This window comes from Notothenia rossii, assembly GCF_949606895.1.
Source record: "Notothenia rossii genome assembly, chromosome: 3".
In the NCBI taxonomy this organism is placed as follows: Eukaryota; Metazoa; Chordata; class Actinopteri; order Perciformes; family Nototheniidae; genus Notothenia; species Notothenia rossii.
In genome coordinates, this window is record NC_136901.1 from 44,157,055 (window position 1) to 44,175,212 (window position 18,158).

At 40.4% G+C, this 18,158-nt stretch overlaps 1 protein-coding gene across 3 annotated transcripts in view; it reads right to left on the reverse strand.

Moving 5' to 3' along the window:
* The window catches only part of LOC307031945 (uncharacterized protein), a 22,379-nt gene extending 4,961 nt beyond the window's left edge, over positions 1–17,418 (reverse strand). The window contains exons 1-18 of one of the 3 annotated variants that reach the window (XM_079669546.1): positions 17,075–17,417; positions 16,699–16,799; positions 16,042–16,111; positions 14,750–14,880; positions 13,992–14,080; positions 13,569–13,668; positions 13,424–13,467; positions 12,878–12,955; positions 11,327–11,523; positions 8,709–8,773; positions 8,221–8,327; positions 7,849–7,951; positions 7,364–7,463; positions 6,883–6,922; positions 6,710–6,761; positions 6,495–6,603; positions 3,335–3,418; positions 1,887–2,004 (exon numbers count right to left, since the gene is read on the reverse strand). In XM_079669546.1, the coding sequence (XP_079525672.1) occupies positions 1,887–2,004; positions 3,335–3,418; positions 6,495–6,603; positions 6,710–6,761; positions 6,883–6,922; positions 7,364–7,463; positions 7,849–7,951; positions 8,221–8,327; positions 8,709–8,773; positions 11,327–11,523; positions 12,878–12,955; positions 13,424–13,467; positions 13,569–13,668; positions 13,992–14,080; positions 14,750–14,880; positions 16,042–16,111; positions 16,699–16,799; positions 17,075–17,303 (1,817 nt within the window). In that variant the 5' untranslated portion in view covers positions 17,304–17,417. The other 2 variants (XM_079669545.1, XM_079669547.1) reach the window with 2 other exon arrangements.
* Between the last annotated feature and the right edge of the window lie 740 nt (positions 17,419–18,158).

Consider the following 18,158-nt stretch of genomic DNA (forward strand, 5'->3'; position numbering starts at 1 on the left):
GTGATTACAGGCCAACTGACTTTAGTTTTTATTTGATTGTTTGTTTGTCAACAGAATGATGCAAAAACTACTCAACGGATTTTTATGAAATTTGTTGGAGAGGTGTGGCACAACATTCACAAGATTTTGGAGCTGATTTGAGTCACGGAGGTTATAAACAATGTATTTTTACGATATCAGGATTAACTTCTTTATTTATCTCAGATTGTTGTTCCATATATTAGTATGAATCTAGTTTCCAGGACTCGAGGCACTAGCAGAACATTTTTATTGCAGAGTTTAGAGCAGGGGTGGGGAACCTCCGGCCCTTGAGGTAATTTCTAACTACACGCAAAACAAATTAAAGAAATCTAGACCGCAAAAGAATGAAACAAGCGAGTGCCTGTTTTTCCTGGCCAAGGTCATTCACGAGTCCGTGTCCGAGTCAGAGCGTCAATGTACAAGTCGAGTCCGAGTCATCGTGGGGGGAAAATTCACGAGTCCGAGTCCAAGTCAGCGTACGCGAGAATTCACGAGTCCAAGTCCTAGTCGCGTCAATGAGTGTGCGAGTCCGAGTCGAGTCACGAGTCCCGAAAATCGGCACTCGAGCCCGACTCGAGTCCTAAGAAACTATCTTCCTTCTCTGTGACGTTACTGTGAGAGACATTTTTCAATATCAGGATTTTTCTTAGGTCTGTTGAACAGTCTTTCTCTCCACATATTAAGACATAAGTCAGTCTACAGTGGTTCCTACGACTGCATCGGAAAACAACACGTGGATAAATCACCACAGATTTCCTCCTGGAGCCTCTGTAATCTCACAGTTAGAGTTTAAATCTCTTTTTTTCTGGACGTTTTGGAAACAACAACGCGAGGAAGACGAGGGTCAGCCATGTTTACAACGACGTCTCGTTCCTCTGATCACTTCTGGTTTTACTGCAGCTTAAATGTGTGTGTGTGTGTGGTTTGGAAACACGAAGACACTGACATGGTTCGGATGCTTTAAACGTCCTCTGGTGACCACGAGATCAACAACAGATGGGAAACCAACGAAGAAGAAGAAGAAGAAGTTATTGTGGTTTCCCTACAGTTTGATCACTGTGTTTCCTGTGTGTGTGTGTGTGTGTGTGTGTGTGTGAGTGTGTGTGTGTGTGTGTGTTATTTGTTTTGCCCACAGATTTTGCATCTTGTTTTCCGCTGCGTTCCTTTGTCTGTTACGTCTCGACAGTGATTACGCTAACAAGAACCGCTAATCACGGCTGCTCTGTGTGTGTGTGTGTGTGTGTGTGTGTGTGTGTGTGTGTGTGTGTGTGTGTGTGTGTGTGTGTGTGTGTGTGTGTGTGTGTGTGTGTGTGTGTATTAGGTCAAATCAGAACTTGAAATGCACACAAAACACAATTATCTCCCCTCTTTTTGGACCAATATGTACTTATTTGTCCCTTAGATTTGAAGAAATTATTATTATTAACGTAAATACACAAAAGAATATAAATACTATATAATATGTTAATATAACATATACGTTTACTATGTTAGCTCCTGCTACATTTTCTATTTTAATGCAACAAAACACAGAGTCGACACCTCCGTGAGCTAAATGCTAACCTTTGCGAGCTAACATGCTAATGCTAAGCAGGTTTTACATTATGCTGCATTCAGGGGGTGCCAAAAAAAATCAGAAAAATCAGTTTCCGGTTTAAAAAAAAAGAAAAGAAAATTTTGGTGCACGACTTGCTGAGTTAGCGTAAAATGGCGTATGTATGGTGTGAGGTTTTAACGATATAATTAATATATGTAAATATAACCTTAGAGTATAAGGGTTAGAAGAAACTGGATTTCCTCAGGTTTCATTTCAAAAGGTGGATTCAAATCCTTTCTAGATAAAGTAGATCCGGACTTCCTCTCACCGTGTGACGGCGTCCTTCGTCCCCGGTGTGATGAGGTGGGAAAAGTATTCCTCCACCACAGAAGAAGTCAGGTGTTTCTTCAGGTAAGGGAAGAAGAGAGGATGACGAGCGATCACTCCTGCAGAGAAGAGAGGAGAGGGTCCTTGAGTTTAATAATAAACATTTAATTATTTATTATTATAAGGAGAGAAACAAATAAAGCAAGAATTAATAAAAATGTGAACCAAGTGTGCTCTTTCAAGGACACGAGATAACGAAGGTGATAGGATACACATATTTATTATCTGTCGGGAACAAACTGAATGTTCTCCTCCAGTATCAGAGTCACATGCTAACAAAGGTATCAACTGTAGCTGTGAACATGACAGGATGTGTGATTACCTAGAAGAGCATCAGGACTGTTTGAGGCATATGATAGCTATGTGATTAACATGATGATTCAGCCTCTATGGAGAGAGACATATGACAAGCATGCTCATTTCTGACGTGAAGCTAATCTGAAGTAAACATTGAATACTGCTTTCTATTCCTCCATCTTGTGACTGTGGAACTCCCTCTCTTGGATATCAGCATGTGAAGGACACTGTTCAGGAACTAGCTGATGCTCTGTATGTGATGACTACTTCCATTCTGGAGAGGATCACAGATACATGGATCCTGAGATTCAAGCTCAAGCCGGGGACCAGGGATTATTACAAATGTTAAGTATTCAGAAAAAGTGAGAATTTTGAGAAATTAAACATTTTGAGGAAAAGTCATAATTTTGAGATTTTGAGGAAAAAGTCAGAATTTTGAGGAAAAAGTCGGAATTTTTTAGATTTTAGGGAAAAAGTGAGAATTTTTGAGATTTTGATGAAAAAGTGAGAATTTTTGAGATTTTTAGGAAAAAGTGAGAATTTTTGAGATTTTGAGGAAAAAGTCAGAACTGTTGAGATTTTAAGGAAAAAGTGAGAATTTTTGAGATTTTTAGGAAAAAGTCAGAATTGTTGAGATTTTAAAGAAAAAGTCAGAATTTTGAGGAAAAAGTCAGAATTTTCCGGAAAAAGTCAGCATTTTGAGATTTTGAGGAAAAAGTCAGAATCTTTTAGATTTTGAGGAAAAAGTCAGAATTGTTTGAAATTGAGAAAAATACCAACAAATTCTATAAAAAATAATACAAGACAGCAAAGCAATAGTGCACAAAATAAATACAAATAATTGAAAAATGAAAATATAAAACAAATATGCAAGAATAATTAAATTAGTAAAAAGAGGAAGTAAAAAAGCACAAGAATAAAAATGTGCAAAAACAAAATAATGCAAGAAAAAACTACACAAATAATAAAAATAGTGCGAGACAAATTGAAAAAAGCACAAAAGTAAAAAAGGTGTGACCCAATAGTAGAAGGACTTTAAAGATAGTTGTTGTAACCCCGCTCAGGAAAGGGTTAAAGATCTCTGCTCCTCACCGATGTTGGCAGAGTCTCCTTTGTCTCCACTCCTCGTGAAGGCCAGCTCCTCCAGTCTGAAGCTGTGGGGGCCGCTGGGGAGCTCTACTGCACGCACGCACGCACACACACACACACACACACACACACACACACACACACACACACACACACACACACACACACACACACACACACACACACACACACACACACACACACACACACACACACACACACACACACACACACACACACACACACACACACACACACACACACACACACACACACACACACACACACACACACACACACACACACACACACACACACACACACACACACACACACACACACAACACTTTAAAACGTCTGCTTGGCTCAAGAAAAAGGGATGTGTGTGTGTGTGTGTGTGTGTCTGTGTGTCTGTGTGTCTGTGTGTCTGTGTGTCTGTGTGTGTGTGTGTGTGTGTGTGTGTGTGTGTGTGTGTGTGTGTGTGTGTGTGTGTGTGTGTGAGACTGTGTGTGAGAGTCTGTGTGTGTGTGTGTGTGTGTGTGTGTGTGTGTGTGTGTGTGTCTACGTTTAATTTAAATAGTTTAAATGAAGTATTCCTGTTAAAATCATCGCTATATTTAATGTATTTTATATTTCACATTTTAATAATATAATATTAATGATAAACTGCTGCTTAGTTTAAACTATCATAAAAACTAATAAATACACCACATGTCAGTTAAAGGACATATCACCCGTCTGAGATGTACAGCACAGTGGAAGTTCAAAGTAGCAGGATGTATAAGTACACACTAAAGTACCTGAAGTACTTCTCTTTTCCACACAGGTGTTCTTTATGTGCTTCAATCAAATTCCTGCTTTCTTGTGAAATAAATGTAACGAGTTCAGTGCGTCAGAGCAACGTCACTAACGAGTGTGTGTGTGTGTGTGTGTGTGTGTGTGTGTGTGTGTGCACTCAGTATTTGTTGGTGTGTGAATGCAGCATTTGTGAATTGGATGAAAAGTAGCACAGCTTGTACTTCTCAGTCAATAGGATCAATAGGAAATGCCACACACACTCACACACACACACACACACACACACACACACACACACACACACACACACACACACACACACACACACACACACACACACACACACACACACACACACACACACACACACACACACACACACACACACACACACACACACACACACACACACACACACACACACACACACAAGAAGGTATTATAATGTGAGTAAATGTGACATTGAGATGTGTCGCCCCCTGTAGGCAGACATCAATATCTGCACATCACAGCAAGTCATTCATTAACTTTTATTTTAAAGAGTCCTCTCCTGCTGATGTTCAGGTGTATATCAGTATGTAGTGTCTCTACTTTAAAGAGTCCTCTCCTGCTGATGTTCAGGTGTATATCAGTATGTAATGTCTCTACTTTAAAGAATCCTCTCCTGCTGATGTTCAGGTCAGTATGTAGTGTCTCTACTTTAAAGAGTCCTCTCCTGCTGATGTTCAGGTGTATATCAGTATGTAGTGTCTCTACTTTAAAGAGTCCTCTCCTGCTGATGTTCAGGTGTATATCAGTATGTAGTGTCTCTACTTTAAAGAGTCCTCTCCTGCTAATGTTCAGGTGTATATCAGTATGTAGTGTCTCTACTTTAAAGAGTCCTCTCCTGCTGATGTCCAGGTGTATATCAGTATGTAGTGTCTCTACTTTAAAGAGTCCTCTCCTGCTGATGTTCAGGTGTATATCAGTATGTAGTGTCTCTACTTTAAAGAGTCCTCTCCTGCTGATGTTCAGGTGCATATCAGTATGTAGTGTCTCTACTTTAAAGAGCCTCTCCTGCTGATGTTCAGGTGTATATCAGTATGTTGTGTCTCTACTTTAAAGAGTCCTCTCCTGCTGATGTTCAGGTGCATATCAGTATGTAGTGTCTCTACTTTAAAGAGTCCTCTCCTGCTGATGTTCAGGTGTATATCAGTATGTTGTGTCTCTACTTTAAAGAGTCCTCTCCTGCTGATGTTCAGGTGTATATCAGTATGTTGTGTCTCTACTTTAAAGAGTCCTCTCCTGCTGATGTTCAGGTGTATATCAGTATGTAGTGTCTCTACTTTAAAGAGTCCTCTCCTGTTGATGTTCAGGTGTGTATCAGTATGTCGTGTCTCTACTTTAAAGAGTCCTCTCCTGCTGATGTTCAGGTGTATATCAGTATGTCGTGTCTCTACTTTAAAGAGTCCTCTCCTGCTGATGTTCAGGTGTATATCAGTATGTCGTGTCTCTACTTTAAAGAGTCCTCTCCTGCTGATGTTCAGGTGTATATCAGTATGTAGTGTCTCTACTTTAAAGAGTCCTCTCCTGCTGATGTTCAGGTGTATATCAGTATGTAGTGTCTCTACTTTAAAGAGTCCTCTCCTGCTGATGTTCAGGTGTATATCAGTATGTAGTGTCTCTACTTTAAAGAGTCCTCTCCTGCTGATGTTCAGGTGTATATCAGTATGTAGTGTCTCTACTTTAAAGAGTCCTCTCCTGCTGATGTTCAGGTGTATATCAGTATGTAATGTCTCTACTTTAAAGAGTCCTCTCCTGCTGATGTTCAGGTGTATATCAGTATGTAGTGTCTCTACTTTAAAGAGTCCTCTCCTGCTGATGTTCAGGTGTATATCAGTATGTAGTGTCTCTTCTTTAAAGAGTCCTCTCCTGCTGATGTTCAGGTGTATATCAGTATGTAGTGTCTCTACTTTAAAGAGTCCTCTCCTGCTGATGTTCAGGTGTATATCAGTATGTAGCTTCTCTACTTTAAAGAGTCCTCTCCTGCTGATGTTCAGGTGTATATCAGTATGTAGTGTCTCTACTTTAAAGAGTCCTCTCCTGCTGATGTCCAGGTGTATATCAGTATGTAGTGTCTCTACTTTAAAGAGTCCTCTCCTGCTGATGTTCAGGTGTATATCAGTATGTTGTGTCTCTACTTTAAAGAGTCCTCTCCTGCTGATTTTCAGGTGTATATCAGTATGTTGTGTCTCTACTTTAAAGAGTCCTCTCCTGCTGATGTTCAGGTGTATATCAGTATGTAGTGTCTCTACTTTAAAGAGTCCTCTCCTGCTGATGTTCAGGTGTATATCAGTATGTAGGACTCTTTAATAAATGTGTTTACCTGTGTCAGGTTCCTCCTGAGCTGAAGGGGGTGGGACTTCCTGTTCAGATGTGTTTGGCTCCGCCTCCTGAATAGACTCCGCCTCCTGTCCATCAACGTGCACCTCCACCTGTATAAAAGTATCAGTATTACTGTGTACAAATACTCTGTTACAGGAAAAAGTAACTCGTCCCTTAATATGTATTTCATTCATTAACAACAGTATTAAATCTCACCTTCAGCTCAGATTTAGGATGCATGAAGAAAAATGGCTTCAGGACAGGAGAGCTGCGGAGAAATGTAAATATGAAATGTTATTGAGAGACACGTCCAACACTCATATATATATATATATATATATATATATACATATATTTAATACCCTGAGTATAAATAGATGTAAACTCACACTCTGGGTCGACCGCCAACGATACCAGTGAGTCCTGGAGCTGAGAAAATAACAGCAAGAATCAGGAGTCACACAGAGTTCAGTGTGTGTGTGTGTGTGTGTGTGTGTGTGTGTGTGTGTGTGTGTGTGTGTGTGTGTGTGTGTGTGTGTGTGTGTGTGTGTTATGAGGCAGGAGAGAAGATATCAAAAGAAAGCACTTTTTTTTTTGTTGCCATATTTAAAAAAAGTTGCAATATGCATTTACTTAGAACTTTTAATAAACAACCAACAACCAGGCTGTATGCACGTTGTGTTGCATTGTGGGAAATGTAGGCACCGGGTTTCAAATAAGAAACGTGTGAAATGTGGAATAAAAAGTGTGACGTTGCTGTTTTTTGTGTACAGATTTGAAACGCAGAGTCTTCAGAGTTTATACGTAGACTTTCCTACAGCGTGTTGTGAAATTAAAGGTTTTAAATAAGGTTTATTTTGTAGCGTTTACCCATGCCGGTGCCTGCAGGAGCGACTTCTCTAGCGAAGACCTCCAGAGCTTTCTTCTGTGTGTGATGAACGGCCATCCAGATCACCGCCTCCCTGCAGCCCTGACACACACACACACACACACACACACACACACACACACACACACACACACACACACACACACACACACACACACACACACACACACACACACACACACACACACACACACACACACACACACACACACACACACACACACACACACACACACACACACACACACACACACACACACACACACAAAATAAAATTATTACAATAAATGCCCCAAAAACCCTCCTTTCCATGTTACTGATGTGAACTCGGTTCTATGACTTGAGTCAGTTAATAGAGAGTAGGAGTAGATGTTTTCAAAGCTAGAAACAGGCTGTGGAGTTGCTCTTGAATGGATGTATCTAAAAAAAACATTAAGAAAAGACCCTGGTGAGGTCATAGAGGCACCTTGCTCTGAGCGTGGGGTCCGTACGTGTCCTCCGCTCCGAGGATCTGAACGTTAACGGAGCTGAAGTCCTCCATCTTCAACTGCTGCAGCATCCCCCTCGTCCTGCACACACACACACACACACACACTTAGTAATATGGTAACACAGGAGGTGTGAGGAGAACACACACCTCCTGTGTTCATGACTAGTAATATGGTCGTCATCAGAAGGAAGACAGACAGACAGAACACACACACAGAGACACACACACCCACCCACACCCACACCCACACACACACACACACACACACACACACACACACACACACACACACACACACACACACACACACACACACACACACACACACACACACACACACACACACACCGTTTGATGATGCTGTCGGCGGTGCGTCTTGCTTTCTCCGCGGCTCTCGGACCTCCGACCGGACACACTGCTGTGGCTCTGAAGCCGTCCATGTAGGTCGCACACACCTGCAGGAGAGTACACACACACACCAATGATCTCATATCTGTATAACAAAGGTTACAAATAACCAATACGACCTGGGAGACAGCTCTTGTTTATTTCTGATCTTTACCCTTAAATGGAAAATCACATGTAAACATTATGGAAAATTAATTGACTGCTCTTTTATACATTACACACTGATATTAGAACCCATTGACACATGAATACACCACCATGATCACCTTTGAGATATATATATACACGGGGGGGTAAATGTGCTGATTTAAGATCAAATTAATCGTGGGGATTTTTACACACAACAACAACAACAATCACAAAATAAACAGTAAAATATCATATTTTGAAGAACTACCCAAAAGTCCTGTGTCATTGGTGGAGTTTACCTTGTATTCCTGAGATGGAGCGGAGCCTTTAGCCCCCGTCACCTTGACAGCACCTCCATCTACACCTGGACACACACAAATATTTTTAATTTATTTCAATTAATACATTTGTGGATTTTTTTGACAAATTTGTATAAATGACATTTGCAAAAAATAATGGATTATTTGTAAATAAATATTAATAGAATATTTATATTTATGTATTTATTTGCAGCAATTAACCCTCAAGCAGGTCCCTCTCTGTAGCTGCTGTGTGACCCTGTTTATTTATTTTTATTTTGTATTATTACATTTATTTTTGTACTTATAGATTTTATTTCAAAATTATGATTTAATTTGGAAAATAAATTGATTTATTTTCCAAATGGATACAAACGAAAATTCCAGAATTAAGACATTCATTTTTAAATGTTTTTTGTTTAATTAATGGATTTATTTGCAGCCCAAAAACCCTGTGGCTGCTGGGTTATTTATTTTAATTTTATTATTAATTTGTATTATTGTATTTATGGATTTTCTTGTGAAGTTAAATGTGAAGCTGACAACTGAGCGGCCCAACCAAGCAAGGAGGCAGAACGTCCAAAATACAACCCGGTGTGGGCATTTATTAAAGAATGAGCACAATGACACACAGCCCCAATCCTGCTGTTTCTCCCTGACCACAGCTTGCATCCACAAGGATCTCACTCCCAGCCTCCTAACAGACAGGGAAGCAGAGCCTCAATACACACACACCCTAATCAACCAACAAGACACAGGTGAGGGGGGCGGAGACAACACAGGGCACCAGGTGCACACAATCAGCAACAGCCATGGGGAAAGGGAACACTTTTCAGAATAAAACCAGGAAACAAAGACAGACAAACTAGTTACCTAAATTACATATATTCCTGTGCAATGTTTTTAGTGCTATATTACCCGTAACGGAGGCCGAGATCTATGGGCCCAGAGATCCCCTCCGTTACAGTAAATAAAGTTTTTTTTCCAAATGTATAATATCGAAATGTTCCAGATTTAAGACCTTAATGTGTAAATGTGTTTTGCAGGCCCCTCCCCGTGGCTGCTGTGTGACCCTGATGTCCTTAAAAACCCAGAAAATGACGAAACTCAGTTCAACAGTTCATCCTCAGTGCAACAGAACCAACAGCTGGGCACTATTTACATGTTTCTGTTTAAAACACTCTGATAAAGGTTCACGTCCTCTTTTTGAAACGGAGGAGACCCCAGTTTGACCCGAGTCTGAGGGAAGGGTTATCTCACAACTAAATACTGACTCAATCGCCTTCGTCCAGGGGAAAACATACAGACATCTGAGGTCAACAAATGGACAAAATGTTTGTATCTATAACCTTACACTGAAAACTACAGATCAAATAACTATAATGTTTGTTTTAAGATCAGTAGATGTTAGACATGCCGACATTAGCATTGAAGTTTCCAGTAAACTCATTCATATTTAATATAATATTATAATAAGTATTTCACAACTAAATACTGACTCAATCCCCTTCATCCAGGGCAAAACATACAGACATCTGAGGTCAACAAATGGACAAAGATGATTGTGTTTATTAAAACTACAGATCAAATAACTATAATGTTTATTTTAAAGTTACTAAATTACAGAAATGCTCATTTGCATTTGAGTTTCTAGTAAACACGTTAATATTTGATATAATATAATAATATTACTTTTATTTGGGGGATATACTGTATATGTTCTGCAAACTACACTTCCCATGATGCTTTGGGGCACACTCAATTTGATGCAGAAAATAAATGAATACAAAATAAAATAAAATAATGATAATTAGTGTTAGCTACATTTTTACTTAAAATATTATATAATAAAATTAATCAAAATATATAAAACTAAATATGATTAGGGTTAAAAAGTACTTTTGATACTTCCATATTGAGGGCTTTCTCCACAGAGGAACATATGTCACGTATGAAATCTGTAATATGATTTATTGAAACAGAAGTGAAGTGTTAAAACCTCCCACCGGGAAAGAGTTTCAGTTATCAGAGGAGTCGGGTTCATGAGAGGTTCAGGAACAGCTGAGTGTCCGTGTTTAGATTCAGGAGGAATAGAGTCTGTGACGGCTGATAACGAGTTCAGGGGGAGGAAGGAACACACACACACACACACACACACACACACACACACACACACACACACACACACACACACACACACACACACACACACACACACACACACACACACACACACACACACACACACACACACACACACACACACACACACACACACACACACACACACACACACACACACACACACACACTCCAGACGCCTTGCTAAACGGCTCCGTCTAAAAACAAAGTTCAGCCAGAGGTCGCGTCCTCATCGTGACTCCATGAGTGAGTGTGTGTGTGTGTGTGTGTGTGTGTGTGTGTGTGTGTGTGTGTGTGTCTGTGTGACTACTTGTTTATGTTGCTGGTGTAGGGACGTACAGGGATTTTGACTGGAACTACTTTATTGTCACGTATGGTTTGTGTGTGTGTGTGTCTCTATGTGTGTTTGTGTGTGTGTGTGTGTGTGTGTGTGTGTGTGTGTGTGTGTGTGTGTGTGTGTGTGTGTGTGTGTGTACCTGGTACTTCCTGGATGGTCACCTGACTGAAGTCACAGCTCACGTCAGGCAGCAGGTATCTCCTCGGGTCTGAGATCTCGTAGACCAGCTGTTCGGCCACCGACCCGAAAGAAACCAGTCCTCCAGTGAGAGGAGGTTTAGAGAGGAGGAAGGATCCATCGCTGCTCACCTCCACCACCGGGAAGCCCATGATGTCCCTGAACGCACCGTCAACTTAGTGAGGTTTAAAGTTCCCCTGTCATGCTGTGTTTCATCAATATATCACAGGTCTCAGATATAAACAGAGCCTGTCTCTGATTGGCTCAAACAACAAACAGATCATTGCATTACCCATAATCCCCTCTGTTTCAGCCCTACACATGTTGATGTAGAAGAGACATGAAGAAGAGGGGACACATGTTGATGTAGAAGAGACATGAAGAAGAGGGGACACATGTTGATGTAGAAGAGACATGGAGAAGAGGGGACACATGTTGATGTAGAAGAGACATGGAGAAGAGGGGACACATGTTGATGTAGAAGAGACATGAAGAAGAGGGGACACATGTTGATGTAGAAGAGACATGGAGAAGAGAGGACACATGTTGATGTAGAAGAGACATGGAGAAGAGGGGACACATGTTGATGTGGAAGAGACATGAAGAAGAGGGGACACATGTTGATGTAGAAGAGACATGGAGAAGAGGGGACACATGTTGATGTAGAAGAGACATGGAGAAGAGGGGACACATGTTGATGTAGAAGAGACATGGAGAAGAGGGGACACATGTTGATGTAGAAGAGACATGGAGAAGAGGGGACACATGTTGATGTAGAAGAGACATGGAGAAGAGGGGACACATGTTGATGTAGAAGAGACATGGAGAAGAGGGGACACATGTTGATGTAGAAGAGACATGAAGAAGAGGGGACACATGTTGATGTAGAAGAGACATGGAGAAGAGAGGACACATGTTGATGTAGAAGAGACATGGAGAAGAGGGGACACATGTTGATGTGGAAGAGACATGAAGAAGAGGGGACACATGTTGATGTAGAAGAGACATGGAGAAGAGGGGACACATGTTGATGTAGAAGAGACATGGAGAAGAGGGGACACATGTTGATGTAGAAGAGACATGGAGAAGAGGGGACACATGTTGATGTAGAAGAGACATGGAGAAGAGGGGACACATGTTGATGTAGAAGAGACATGGAGAAGAGGGGACACATGTTGATGTAGAAGAGACATGAAGAAGAGGGGACACATGTTGATGTAGAAGAGACATGAAGAAGAGGGGACACATGTTGATGTAGAAGAGACATGGAGAAGAGGGGACACATGTTGATGTAGAAGAGACATGGAGAAGAGGGGACACATGTTGATGCAGAAGAGACATGAAGAAGAGGATTTTAATAGGGGACCTTTAACCCAATCAGAAAACAGCCTCAGGAATCTTGAGTGGGAGAGTCTCCTCTGGAGGAACCAGGGAGTTCAGCCTCTGCAGACCGTTGACATGCACTAACACCTATAGAACACTAGAGGAGAGGAAACCAAACAAGGATCCTCACCAGTCAGGGACTTTGTGCCAGTCGGTGAAAACTCCTCCTGTACTCTGAGCTCCACACTCTATCAGGTGACCTGCCAGACTACACACACACACACACACACACACACACACACACACACACACACACACACACACACACACACACACACACACACACACACACACACACACACACACACACACACACACACACACACACACACACACACACACACACACACACACACACACACACACACACACACACACACACACACACACACACACACACACACACACACACACCTCTTTACTTCATTTATTTAATAAAATATAATGTATAAAGTAAGATATAAAATAATATCTAATCTTTACTGTCTCCCACTGAAGGAGAGCTCCCCCTGCTGTTTCAATTGAGTACTGCAACCGTTTGATTTATTACGTATTTGTGTTGCAAATTAAACTGTTATTCCTGTTATACATAAATAATGCAAAGTGTGTTGTGTGTGTGTGTGTGTGTGTGTGTGTGTGTGTGTGTGTGTGTGTGTGTGTGTGTGTGTGTGTGTACCTCCCAGCTGCCAGAAGGTCATACTCACTCCTCTCCCATCCAAACTGCAACACATTAAAAATATATATAGTTAGACTGAGTTCATTTTGTCTTTTAAATTAAATGTAATAATAACGTTGTAGATTAATATAGATAATAATCGTACCGTGTGCATGAGCGGTGCGAGCGTCACGGCGCTGTCGACGCAGCGACCCGTCACCACGATGTCAGCCCCGAGGTCCAGACAGCGCTTTATAGGGAGGGCCCTGAACACAACACAACAACAACAATAAACATACAAATAATAACAATAGAAACAATTAAAATGGAAAAGTACATAAAAAATATGTAAAATTGCGAAAATGTTACAAAAAAGCCAAATATCTTTTTTTTATAAAATTGTTAATATTAATTACGGATAAAATAATAAGAAAAAGTAAGAATTACACAAACATATTTTAAATAATTATAATTATTAAGCGTACATTTATAATAATAATAATAATAATAATAATAATAAATGTGTTACTGTTAAGACAATCATCATATAATGGACATAAACTAATTAATAATAGTATTATGTTTGTACCCGAGGTAAGCGTTCATACTGTGGAGAGTTTTAGGAAGCTTCTGTCTGCTGCTGCCGTCGGCCATCTTTACTTCAGAGAGGCTGCTCCTCTGAGGGGAGAGGAGACAAGGAGAGGAGACAAGGAGAGGAGAGAAGATATGAGAAAAGAGAGCAGAGGATATTAAACAATAGAGGTGAGGAAACAAGGAGAGGAGACAGGATAAGAGAGGAGACAAGACAACAGAGGATATTAAACAATAGAGGTGAGGAAACAAGGAGAGGAGACAAGATAAGAGAGGAGACAAGATAACAGAGGAGACAAGAGAACAGAGGATATTAAACAATAGAGATGAGGAAACAAGGAGAGGAGACAAGATATGAGAGGAGACAAGATAACAGAGTATATTAAACAATAGAGGAGAGGACACAAGGAGAGGAGACAAGAGAACAGAGGATATTAAACAATAGAGGTGAGGAAACAAGGAGAGGAGACAAGATAAGAGAGGAGACAAGATAACAGAGGATATTAAACGTGACATGTGATGAGACAAGGAGAGGAAACAACATAAGAGCAGAGAGGACACAAAGAGAGGAGACAAGAGAACAGAGGATATTAAACATGACATGTGAGGAGACAAGGAGAGGAACAGGATAGGAAACAACCAGAAAGAGAGGACTTCTACATCATATTACTTCTTCTGAAGACGACAATAGGAAAGATGATTATGATGAAGATGACGACGATGATGAAGGTGGTGCTGTTGCTATGGCGACCTTACATGTGGCATGAGGTCGTCTCCCGTCACCACGGCGACCTTAAGGTTGAGACCGGCCTTCCTGATGATTTCCTGTATGGCTTCAGCGCAGGAGAGAGGGTTCACTCCTCCAGCGTTACTCACCACCCGGATACCTGAGCACAGGTAGGAGGAGGGGGAGGAGTTATAGAAACAGGAGGTCGTTAAGGAGACTAGTTAAGGAGAGAGGGTTCACTCCTCCAGCGTTACTCACCACCCAGATACCTGAGCACAGGTAGGAGGAGGGGGAGGAGTTATAGAAACAGGAGGTCGTTAAGGAGACTCGTTAAGGAGACTCGTTAAGGAGACTCGTTAAGGAGAGAGGGTTCACTCCTCCAGCGTTACTCACCACCCGGATACCTGAGCACAGGTAGGAGGAGGGGGAGGAGTTATAGAAACAGGAGGTCATTAAGGAGATTAGTTAAGGAGAGAGGGTTCACTCCTCCAGCGTTACTCACCACCCAGATACCTGAGCACAGGTAGGAGGAGGGGGAGGAGTTATAGAGACAGGAGGTCGTTAAGGAGACTCGTTAAGGAGACTCGTTAAGGAGAGAGGGTTCACTCCTCCAGCGTTACTCACCACCCAGATACCTGAGCACAGGTAGGAGGAGGGGGAGGAGTTATAGAGACAGGAGGTTGTTAAGGAGACTCGTTAAGGAGACTCGTTAAGGAGAGAGAGTTCTCCCCTCCAGCGTTACTCACCACCCGGATACCTGAGCACAGGTAGGAGGAGAGGGAGGAGTTATAGAGACAGGAGGTCGTTAAGGGGACTTGTTAAGGATACTTGTTAAGGAGACTTAAGTTGCTTGTTAAGGAGACTTTAGGAGCTTGTTAAGGAGACTTGTTAAGGATACTCGTTAAGGAGACTTAAGTTGCTTGTTAAGGAGACTTTAGGAGCTTGTTAAGGGGACTTGTTAAGGACACTCGTTAAGGAGGCTCATTAAGGAGACTTAAGTTGCTTGTTAAGGAGACTTTAGGAGCTTATTAAGGGGACTTGTTAAGGATACTCGTTAAGGAGACTTAAGTTGCTTGTTAAGGAGACTTTAGGAGCTTGATAAGGAGACTCATTAAGGAGTCTTAAGTTGCTTGTTAAGGAGACTTTAGGAGCTTGTTAAGGGGACTTTGGGAGCTCGTTAAGGAGGCTCATTAAGGAGACTTAAGATGCTTGTTAAGGAGACTTTAGGAGCTTGATAAGGAGACTTTAGGAGCTCTTTAAGGAGACTCTTTAAGGAGAATTTAGACTTGAAATGGGATTTAGAAAAAAAAGGGTTTCTCACCCTTCCTCTGGATGTCGTTGATGAACGGAGCGAGGGCGACGTGGACGAAGTCTGGAGCATAACCCAGATTCTACAACAACACAGAACATATGATCATGTCTCATGTTGTTCCTACTATTGAATGGATATTGTATCAAAGTATGACTTTAAGATGACCAGAGAGTACAGGCAGTCTGCACAACTAACTCAAATTAACTAGGTAGGTATCCAGTATATTTTATTTATCACAAATTGGGACATGTTATTGTTCCAGTAGCAATGTCAAGCATTACACGAGTTAAAAATGTTTTTAAAATGCAGTAAGATGCAAATTAAAAAGTATACTAGGAACATGTATATAAAAAAATCACAATATGAAGGACATAATCCCCTAGAGTATCAAAATTATACACAATATATTGAATACATTGAGGCTACAGGAATATATATATAAATATACAAGACACATAATGGCATTGGATTGAATAAACTGAATAACAGTGTGTTATGTTTCTTTGCTCTAACTCTGTAAATGTCGCCTCTGTGTGACGAATAAAGGAACTGCAGATCCAGTATATTCTGTGCAACATTAAATATGACCTCTGTTACAAAAGGAGTGAATAAAAGCAGCACATTAGTCTTTATTATTATTATTATAAATAAAGAGGTTTAACTCACGGGCGTCTTGGTCTTTGCGGCGGTGAGCAGAGACATCGTGATCTCACTGAGGTAGTCGAACACCAGGAAGTCCAGATTCCCACTGTGCACCAGCTGAGGCACTGGGATTACATATATATATATATATATATATATATACACATTTCTACATGATCAATTATTGGCGCGGGTGCATTAGAATAAGCAAAACATTAAAAAAATATTTAAACAATTTAAAAATAATTTTGATTAAAAGCATCTTTATTATAATTGAATTTGTATTACGTTTATTTAACACGGTTTTAAACAATTATTCTCCTCATTAATTCTATGTATTTATTCGTATTGACTAAATTTTTCTAAATAATTATATTTATTTTTAATAATGTGTGTTTACCTGAGGTCGCGGTGTCCCCCCAGAAACCGGAGGCACAGCCGATCCTCACCGGCTTTGTTTCGGAAGAACTCGTGAACCTTCGGGAACTGGGTGACATATTAGCATTACAGCTAACCTGTGCTAACCTGTAATTACATCTCAAACTCACGCATTTTCTCCAGTTTCTGCTCCACGACAAACACGTAAACGCGTCGTTTGTCTGCCTGAGTAACTGAGGGAAGCTCTGCATGTTTAAAAAGGTGTTTTATCAAAGTAAAAGAGACCAAATAACGAGAGTTTGAGAGAGGTTTTTCTACTTTACTGGGTTCAAGGTGCACCGGTGCAGCCGTAAAAACAGTCCGACGGGGAACACGTCATAGAACATAGAACGCTTCCCTACATCCGGGCTCTTTGAGTTCATATTAACGGTGTTCACAAGTGAAGAAATAGATGTCCTGAATTATTTCCAATTGCACAAATACATTTATGTGACATATTATTGTTATCCTTCAGATTATTGATGATATTAAAAGTGTTTCTGTTTCCTTGAAGGACAGTACGTTTGGAAAAAATAAGCCTTTTTTTTAGATGATTAAATAAATCCTCCTATCCTTAAATTTCATCTCAAGAACTACTTGTAATGCACTCTTTACAATATTCCTTAAACAATATTGAATGTTAAATGTATTTATTAGCCTTTCTTTTTCCTGAGGTTTGCATAAAGTAAAATATAGTTAAATCAATTAAAATATATTTTATTGTCATAAAAGATAACTTATTAATTACCCTTGTTTTCCAATAAAAAGTGTGTAGTGTGCAGTGTATGTGTGTGTGTGTGTGTGTGTGTATAATATCTTTAATAAAATAAACTTGTTGCAAGGAGAAAGGGACTAGATTAAATAAAAAATATTTGTACCACTGCTTCTTCTAAAGATATCTAATTATTATACTTGCAAAATCCACAGTTTTCCATGTTTCCATGTGTTATGATTGTCAGGATATTAAGCTGGAACAAATTAAAATGAATAATGCATTATGCAAACAACGTGTCAGATCCCTCCCGAGCATAAAACAACATCGTATCACCTGCATTCAATCAGCGGGA